The sequence below is a fragment of the Musca autumnalis genome, unplaced genomic scaffold (genome assembly GCF_047663935.1).
Source record: "Musca autumnalis isolate F117 unplaced genomic scaffold, ASM4766393v1 scaffold_1, whole genome shotgun sequence".
Lineage (NCBI taxonomy): Eukaryota > Metazoa > Arthropoda > Insecta > Diptera > Muscidae > Musca > Musca autumnalis.
The window spans coordinates 92,056,540-92,066,353 of NW_027411644.1; the positions used below are offsets into that span (position 1 = coordinate 92,056,540).

General features: G+C 37.9%; 1 protein-coding gene across 1 annotated transcript; it reads right to left on the reverse strand.

Annotated features, from left to right (window-relative positions):
* Window positions 1-761: 761 nt before the first annotated feature.
* Window positions 762-7,230, reverse strand: LOC141393651 (uncharacterized). Its single transcript, XM_073967015.1, has 4 exons — window positions 5,292-7,230; window positions 4,268-5,243; window positions 2,894-3,856; window positions 762-1,320 (listed from the first exon to the last, which is right to left on the reverse strand). Exons 1-4 carry the CDS (start codon window positions 7,228-7,230, stop codon window positions 762-764), a joined length of 4,437 nt encoding a protein of 1,478 aa, XP_073823116.1.
* Window positions 7,231-9,814: the final 2,584 nt, after the last annotated feature.

Genomic DNA, 9,814 nt, shown 5'->3' on the forward strand with positions numbered 1-9,814 from the left:
TGTGGCTCTTGGTTTATGACAAAATAATTTTAAAAACCCCACTGTACGATCAGGAGGGTTTTCCTAACCGGCAGTGTAATTTAATTATTTTATTAAACCGCACTGCTGTAAAGTTCTTGGGCAGTGTAAAATGCGAGAACGATAAAAGGAGCGAAAAAAGAGAAACACAGATGTTGCTTCAATGCTTCAAATAACAAATGTTTTATTGAAACCAACAGACAAAACAGCCAGAGTGACAGACAACGAGATGAACAAGAGACATAGAAAAAAAATATATATGTACGTACGTACACATGTACGCATGCAGATATATAACGATGCTTTTGGTTTCTAACTCTCGTTAGAAACCAAAGCAAAACAAAAAAACACTCATTCCCGATCGAATGCTTTGTTATGCTTATGATCGTTACAAGCATAGAAAGCATTGATAGGGCGGCAGCGAAGAAACGAGAAATAGACGAACAAAGCGGCAGACAGACAGACATGTACAGTGGAACAACGATAAAAACACAATAATAAATGAAATTAAATAAAGTAAAATTTAAGTGAATATTACATTAAATAGATAAAAAAGGAATAAATAAATACCATTTTAAATGCAAATTAATACGAAATAAAACATAATGAACCAATTAAAAAGTAATAATTAATAATAATACAATTTAAATTAAAATCGAGAATAAAACAAACACAACTGAATTTAAAAGAATAAAAGTGTTGACACGCTGACCCAACATACCGGCCCCATTGAAAGGGCTCTTTCAATTAAAAATTAAAGCGAGTTTGTGGATGGGTCGGCGTATGATTCCTCTGGTAGTCTTCACGTCGGCAACTCTGATGCGACCATCTCGACCTGGGATAATGTTCGTTAGTCTGCCCATAAGCCATTTTTGAGGGGGAATGTTGTCTTCATGGACCAGTACCATGGAGCCAACACCGATATTTGTGTTAGAGGCAGTCCACTTGTTTCTAACTTGGAGCTCGTTGATATACTCATGATGCCATTTCTTCCAGAATCGTTGTTTAATGGCAGTTATCTGGGCCCAATGTTCCAGATTGTTGATGTTGGTTGTGGTGACTTCTCGTTCTGGGAGAGAACGTAACGCACTGCCAGTGATGAAATGACCAGGCGTGAGTGCTTCCAAATCACTAGGGTCAGAGGACATCGGAGAGATGGGCCGAGAATTTAAAATTGCATCGATTTCCACCAGGGCTGTGACGAGCTCTTCAAAGGTTAAACGGGTGTTTGCGAGGGTGCGATTCAAATGACCTTTGGCTGATTTAACGGCCGCTTCCCATAGGCCACCAAAGTGGGGTGCCCTAGGGGGAATAAAGTGATAATTAATAAATTCATTGGAACAAAAATTAATTATAGTGGTTTGAGTTTTGTCATCAAAGAGGAATGCTTTCAATTCCTTTAGTTTTGAGTTTGCACCGACAAAATTGGTGCCATTATCGCAGAATATGTCTGTAGGAAGACCTCTTCGACCTATCATCCGTTTCAGTGCGGCGATGAAGGCATCTGTAGACAAGTCGGAAACGGCTTCAATGTGGACTGCTTTCGTTGCTAGACAGACAAAGACGGCTATGTAGGTTTTGTAGGGAATTTTTCCTCTAATGCGAAGATATGTGTTTACCGGGCCACAAAAATCAACAGCACATCTTGCAAAAACTCTTGATGGGTTCAGCCGATCTGCTGGCAAATTGGACATCATTTGCTGAAGTAATTTCGGACGATATCGAATGCAATGAGGGCAAGAGTTGACAATATTTCGGCAAAGACTTCGCAAGTTTATAATCCAAAAGCGCATTCGGGTCAGTGACATCAAAGCCTTTGGACCAGCATGGTAGTTTTTGATGTGAAGATGGCGAATATAACACTTCACAAAGTTGTTGTCTTTCGGCAGTATTATCGGGTGTTTCTGAGCCTCAGGAATGTCGGCCAATTCAAGACGGCCTCCAACTTTTAGAATTTCTAAGCCGTTTGAAGAATCCAGAAATGGATTGAGACACTTTAAAGGGCCTTGAGGATCTTTCTTCTTGGAAGTGTTGTTGTTGGATGTGCCAAACGATTGCCAGTATAGCGTTTTCCAATTCCTGAGGCTGTAAAGAGTCAGAAACAAATTGTTTAGTTTTAGATGAAGATAATACTTGCCAAAACCGGAAGATCCATGCTACAACTCGAACCATCTTCAGATATGAACTGCAATTGTTGATGAAATCAGTGATATTGTTGAGTTGCACTTGGAGATGAAGTGTTGTTTTTCGTTTCTCCTTTTCCACTACGTCTTGGTCGATTTCATCGCATCTGTTTTGAGGCCAGTTTTCGGAATTTTTGTAGAGGAAATCAGGACCAGTGAACCAAATTGAAGACTTCAACTCCTCTGTGGTGGATCCTCTGGAGACAATATCCGCAGGATTCAAACTTGATGGAACATGACGCCAATTACAACCATTTGTGAGATCTTGTATTTCAGAAACTCTGTTGCCAACAAACACAGACAGAGTTGACGAATGTTGTTTGAGCCAGTGAAGAACAATTTGTGAGTCAGTCCATAAAAAAACAAAATGCCTTGGGATATTGAGAATTTTTTGTATTTTTGAGTACAATTTTGCGAGAAGTTGAGCTCCACAAAGTTCTAAATTTGGTAGCGACTTCCTTTTTGTCGGAGCTACTCTGGATTTTGCGGTGTATAGCTTCGAGTAAATTTGGCCTGAGCTAGATTTGACCCTTATGTAGAGACAACAACCATAGGCACGAATTGAAGAGTCACAGAAGCCATGTAATTGAATGGATTCTGGACTAGGCGATAAACAATAGCGGGGAATATGTAGTGACGATAAAGATTGAAGATCGTTGACGAATTGTAGCCAGGCTGTGTGTACATCTTGCGGGACAGATTCATCCCAGCCAATCTTGAGTATCCATAGTTCTTGAAGAATGATTTTGGCCTTTATCATAAGCGGTGCCACAAGTCCAAGTGGATCGAAAAGCGAGGACGAAAGTGAAAGAATTGAGCGTTTAGAAACTATATTTCCAATTTTGAATTTCGACGAAAACGAGAATAAGAATTCATCTTTTTGTTGATCCCATGAAATACCGAGAGCGTTTGTGATCGATGAATCATCAAGATTTAAATCTTTAATGGTTTTGTCATGACGAAAGTTTTCATGATTGGAGTGCCATTTGTCCAGTTCAAGACATCCATTTTTCAATATCTCTGTCACCTGATATTTAAGCTCAGCCAAATCTTCCCTTGACTCAGCACCACAGAGGAAATCGTCGACATAGAACGATGTTTTGATAGCCCTTGCACCCAGCTCGAAATTCTCGGTATATTCATCAGCGAGATAATGCAAAGAACGTACGGCGAGAAATGGCGCAGCAGATGTCCCATAGGTAACAGTATTTAATTGGTAGGTTCGAATTGGTTCTTGCTCAGAATATCTCCACAAAATATATTGGTACTTACGGTCATGTTGGTCAACCAGAACTTGCCTATACATCTTGACGATATCTGCTGTTATGGCGAAACGATAAAGGCGGAAACGTAGAAGCAGCAAATTCAGTTCATCTTGAATTGTAGGGCCAACCATCAAGATATCGTTTAGCGACGTCTGCGAGGAAGTAGGGCAAGAGGCGTCAAAAACAACACGAAGTTTCGTAGAGGTGCTATTCGGCTTGAATACACAGTGATGTGGAATGTAATAGTGTGGTTCTTCTAAAATAGTGAACCAAATTGAAGACTTCAACTCCTCTGTGGTGGATCCTCTGGAGACAATATCCGCAGGATTCAAACTTGATGGAACATGACGCCAATTACAACCATTTGTGAGATCTTGTATTTCAGAAACTCTGTTGCCAACAAACACAGACAGAGTTGACGAATGTTGTTTGAGCCAGTGAAGAACAATTTGTGAGTCAGTCCATAAAAAAACAAAATGCCTTGGGATATTGAGAATTTTTTGTATTTTTGAGTACAATTTTGCGAGAAGTTGAGCTCCACAAAGTTCTAAATTTGGTAGCGACTTCCTTTTTGTCGGAGCTACTCTGGATTTTGCGGTGTATAGCTTCGAGTAAATTTGGCCTGAGCTAGATTTGACCCTTATGTAGAGACAACAACCATAGGCACGAATTGAAGAGTCACAGAAGCCATGTAATTGAATGGATTCTGGACTAGGCGATAAACAATAGCGGGGAATATGTAGTGACGATAAAGATTGAAGATCGTTGACGAATTGTAGCCAGGCTGTGTGTACATCTTGCGGGACAGATTCATCCCAGCCAATCTTGAGTATCCATAGTTCTTGAAGAATGATTTTGGCCTTTATCATAAGCGGTGCCACAAGTCCAAGTGGATCGAAAAGCGAGGACGAAAGTGAAAGAATTGAGCGTTTAGAAACTATATTTCCAATTTTGAATTTCGACGAAAACGAGAATAAGAATTCATCTTTTTGTTGATCCCATGAAATACCGAGAGCGTTTGTGATCGATGAATCATCAAGATTTAAATCTTTAATGGTTTTGTCATGACGAAAGTTTTCATGATTGGAGTGCCATTTGTCCAGTTCAAGACATCCATTTTTCAATATCTCTGTCACCTGATATTTAAGCTCAGCCAAATCTTCCCTTGACTCAGCACCACAGAGGAAATCGTCGACATAGAACGATGTTTTGATAGCCCTTGCACCCAGCTCGAAATTCTCGGTATATTCATCAGCGAGATAATGCAAAGAACGTACGGCGAGAAATGGCGCAGCAGATGTCCCATAGGTAACAGTATTTAATTGGTAGGTTCGAATTGGTTCTTGCTCAGAATATCTCCACAAAATATATTGGTACTTACGGTCATGTTGGTCAACCAGAACTTGCCTATACATCTTGACGATATCTGCTGTTATGGCGAAACGATAAAGGCGGAAACGTAGAAGCAGCAAATACAGTTCATCTTGAATTGTAGGGCCAACCATCAAGATATCGTTTAGCGACGTCTGCGAGGAAGTAGGGCAAGAGGCGTCAAAAACAACACGAAGTTTCGTAGAGGTGCTATTCGGCTTGAATACACAGTGATGTGGAATGTAATAGTGTGGTTCTTCTAAAATAGGCTTTTTCACCAGGCTCATGTGGCCAGACTCTTCATATTCTTTCATAAACGCAACATATTGTGATTTTAGTTCTGAATCTCGTGCCAGTCGTCTTTCTTGAGCAGCAAATCGTTGCAACGCAGTATTGCGTGAGAGACCTAGGAAGTCAGAAGATTGTTTAAAGGGTAGTTTTACAACAATCCTACCTGAAGATTCTCGACACACTGTATTTCGGAAGAATCTTTCACATTCCATTTGCTCTGGTGTAGATTGAGTTGAAGCAGCATCAATTTCCTCAATTTTCCATAGACGTTCTAAATTCATGTTGATTTTGTCCTCGGTTGAAAGCAAATACGAAGTCCCAACGTTGTTTTCTCTTGAAGAATTGTATTTTCCAGTGACAATCCAACCAAACAACGTTTTTTGTAGTTTTGGGAGATTTGGACCAAGCTTGATTTGACCAACAGACAAGATATCGAAGAATGTTTCAGTACCAATGAGCAAGTCGATTTTCTTTGATTTGAAGAAGTTGTCGTCAGCAAGTTGTGTGTTCGGAGGAAGATTCCACGAAGAAACGTCCAATTCCGAGTCAGGTTGATAGGAAATATGCGGCGTGATACAAAACGAAAGTGGAACTTCGAAGTCCGTAATGCGGGATTTTATGTTGGTGAAGCAATTATGCTTTACTTTCGTACATGAACTTCCAATGCTGGACACTTCGACTGATTTTTTCACTCGTTTTAGGTTTAAACGCTGAGCAAACTCATCGGTGACGAAGTTTAATTGTGAACAAGAATCCAATAGAGCTCTTCCTAACTTGTAAGAGCCAGAATTATCACGAACTAAAACCATAGCGGTGGCGAGAAGAACATGAGGTGACGAACTTTCCATATGGGCGTGAACAGAGGCAGGCGTATCAGTTGTAGCTGCTCTAGATGTCGATGGAGTTGGTTCAGGAGATGATGGACCTTGATTCGATTGAGAACGATGGAGCATTGTGTGATGTGAGCGAGAACAGTGTTTACATTTAAACGACGAGGGACAGCTGGTGACTTGATGACCTTTTGCGAGACAATTGATGCAAAGACCAAGTTTCTTTACGTTTTCGAAGCGAATTGGTACATCTAAGTCCTTAAAGCGTTGACATTGTGCGATATAATGATCAGATTTGGAACAAAAGACACAAACACGTTTGGAGCACGAGAACGTATAGCCATGTTTGGATAATTTTTGGTTAGATTTACCAGAATTATGATCTGGTCGACGAGAGCTAGTGTTTGAGTCCAATGATTCCAAATACTGGCATCTTCTTTCGAGAATATTAGAGCAATCCTCCCATGTTGGAAGCTTGCTGAAGTCTAATGAGTCCTTCCATTTTCTTTTTGTGTCACCATCAACTTTCCCCATCACGATATGGATCAGCATTGCGTTTACAATATCAGTGGGTGAGCCAAGAGACTGAAGTGAACTGTAGAGAGCTGAAACATTATCCACAAGGCTTCTTAGTTGACCAGAGCTAGGCTTAGAAACATCAGGCAGATCGAAGAGAGTGGAAATATTTTCCATAAATATGAGGGTGCTATTGTCATAGCGTGCCTTCAGCCTTTCTAAAGCCTTGGGATAATTTTCGTTGGTCACTTGAAATGCCTTTACAGTTTCTAGGGCGTGGCCATGGAGACAGTTCAGCAAATGGTTGAATTTCTCAATATTCGAAAGTCCATGTTCACGATCGATGATTTGTTTGAACGAATTTATAAAGTTTTTGTACTCGCTGTACTTGCCATTGAAGCTAGGCAGCTTAAGTCGAGGCAACTTGTTTGAGGGGACAGGGATAGCAAACGAAGATTCAGAAAATGTTGTGTTATGTCCGTCCTCAGCCAGTTGTTGTTGTATTTGCGAGTTGATGTAACAATACAAATCCTCGATGTCAGCACGGCCATTGTCATCTGGGTCAAGATTTTCTATTTTGTTTTGGACCGACAAAATTTGTTTAAAGTATGAATCCAAGATACCAAGGCGACATTTTAATTCGGCGGCAGAAAGTGATTTTCCTTCACTTTTTGCGTTGGCGTCGATCACTGTTTTTATGCGCGAAATGTTCTTTTTAGTAATGGCGCGTTGTTGCTTTAAATCGTCCAAGCTCATGATTTTGCAAAATGTCGAAAATGTTTCGAGAGAACTGCACAATTTATTAGGTTATCTAACCTTACAAAATAATATATTTTGTCAATTTGTTTAATATCGACAAAACGACAATATGTGGTTTTTACTTTTGTTTATAGTGGCACAAATTATTTGTTTTGGTTTTACGCGATTTGGACCTTCGATTGAGACAGATTCTTTGCATACAGTTGCACAACACGAAAATTGTGTTTTTGTGTGGATTTCACAAAATGACTATATCAACAACGTTTATAATTGTTTGAATTAGAGCCAGTGCAATTTTTTTTTTTTTTGAAATATATTTTTTTATATATATAGTCGTATATGTATGGCTTAGGCCAGTACAGTATGTTAAACCAATAGTTTTATTATTTTATAACAATAACCACGAGAAATTATGTTGCACGATAATGTATTTTTTGTCCAATAAGCTGAGACAGAATGTTGGGTTGCAAGAGAATTTGATTGAAAACAACAACCACGAGAATAATTCTTTTGAATTGTTCACAATTATAACAATTTTTGTTTGGCTAGGGCCAGATATTTGTGAAAATAACTAATTTATTCTTTTCACAACTATAAACTCGATAAATTCTACACCGTCCTGTCACGGTCGCCAATGTACGATCAGGAGGGTTTTCCTAACCGGCAGTGTAATTTAATTATTTTATTAAACCGCACTGCTGTAAAGTTCTTGGGCAGTGTAAAATGCGAGAACGATAAAAGGAGCGAAAAAAGAGAAACACAGATGTTGCTTCAATGCTTCAAATAACAAATTTTTTATTGAAACCAACAGACAAAACAGCCAGAGTGACAGACAACGAGATGAACAAGAGACATAGAAAAAAAATATATATGTACGTACGTACACATGTACGCATGCAGATATATAACGATGCTTTTGGTTTCTAACTCTCGTTAGAAACCAAAGCAAAACAAAAAAACACTCATTCCCGATCGAATGCTTTGTTATGCTTATGATCGTTACAAGCATAGAAAGCATCGATAGGGCGGCAGCGAAGAAACGAGAAATAGACGAACAAAGCGGCAGACAGACAGACATGTACAGTGGAACAACGATAAAAACACAATAATAAATGAAATTAAATAAAGTAAAATTTAAGTGAATATTACATTAAATAGATAAAAAAGGAATAAATAAATACCATTTTAAATGCAAATTAATACGAAATAAAACATAATGAACCAATTGAAAAGTAATAATTAATAATAATACAATTTAAATTAAAATCGAGAATAAAACAAACACAACTGAATTTAAAAGAATAAAAGTGTTGACACGCTGACCCAACACCCACGGTTGTGGGTCCTTTAGTTTATGACAAAATATTTTTAAAAAATCCACGCTTGTGGGTCTTTCGGTTAATGACAAAATATTTGTAAAAACTCCACGGTTGTGGGTCTCTTGGTTTATGACAAAATAATTTTAAAAAATCCACGCTTGTGGGTCTCTTGGTTAATGTCAAAATATTAAAAAAACACGGTTGTAGGTCTCTTGGTTAGTGACAAAATATTTTTAAAAAATCCACGCTTGTGGGTCTCTTGGTTAATGACAAAATATTTTTAAAAATTCGCACAAGTGGGTATCTTGGTTAAGACAAAATATTTTTAAAAAATCCACGCTTGTGGGTCTTTTGGTTAATAACAAAATATTTTTAAAGAATCTACGCTTTTGGCTCTTGGTAAGTGACAAAATATTTGTAAAAAATCTACGCCTGTGAGTCTCTTGGTTAATTGCAAACTGTTTTTAAAAAATCCACGGTTGTGTATTTTGGTTAATAACAAATTATTTTTAAAAACTCCACGGTTGTGGGTCTCATGGTTTGTGACAAAATAATTTAAAAAAATCCACGCTTGTGGGTCTTTTGGTTAATGAAAAAATATTTTTAAAAACTCCACGGTTGTGGGTTTCTTGGTTTATGACAAAATAATTTTAAAAAAATCCACGCTTGTGGGTCTCTTGTTTAATGACAAAATATTTAAAAAAAACGCGGTTGTGTGCCTCTTGATTAGTGACAAAATGTTTTTAAAAAATACACGTTTGTGGGTATCTTTGTTAATGACAAAATATTTTTAAAAAAATCCACGTGGGGCTCTTCATTTATGACAAAATATTTTTAAAAAATCCCCGCTTGTGGGTCTCTTGGTTAATGACAACATATTTTTAAAAACTCCATGGCTAATGACAAAATATTTTTAAAAAATCCAAGCAAAATTTTATTAAACTATCCACGTCTATGTGTATCTTAGTCCGTGGAGATATTGAATAAAAAATCCGCAATGTTGAAGAAAATTCCTCAATGTCAGTCCGTCTTTTCTTGAGCGTATTTTTATTTCACTTCTTATTCTTTTTCTTTACTAAGTAAATTTCTACAATGACCGCATCAATGAATACCATTTTACTAGTTTTTCTTTTCAAATAATCGTCTGGAAAATCCCAAGATTTGTAAAACTTACCTCTCTACAATGCAATTTGTATGCATCAGTATATCTTTAGTTTTGTGGTCGAAGAAGAGCATCTGCTTTAATACCTAGCTGGTGAAGA

What these genes read in the sequence shown, in the direction of transcription:
- LOC141393651 (XM_073967015.1), bottom strand. Translation starts at nt 7,230, where the DNA reads ATGAGCTTGGACGATTTAAAGCAACAACGCGCCATTACTAAAAAGAAC. An exon ending in GGCTGGGATGAATCTGTCCC is followed by an intron (nt 3,857 to 4,267) that starts GCAAGATGTACA and finishes TGTTGGCAACAG; the next exon opens with AGTTTCTGAAATACAAGATC. An exon ending in GGCTGGGATGAATCTGTCCC is followed by an intron (nt 1,321 to 2,893) that starts GCAAGATGTACA and finishes TATTCCCCCTAG; the next exon opens with GGCACCCCACTTTGGTGGCC.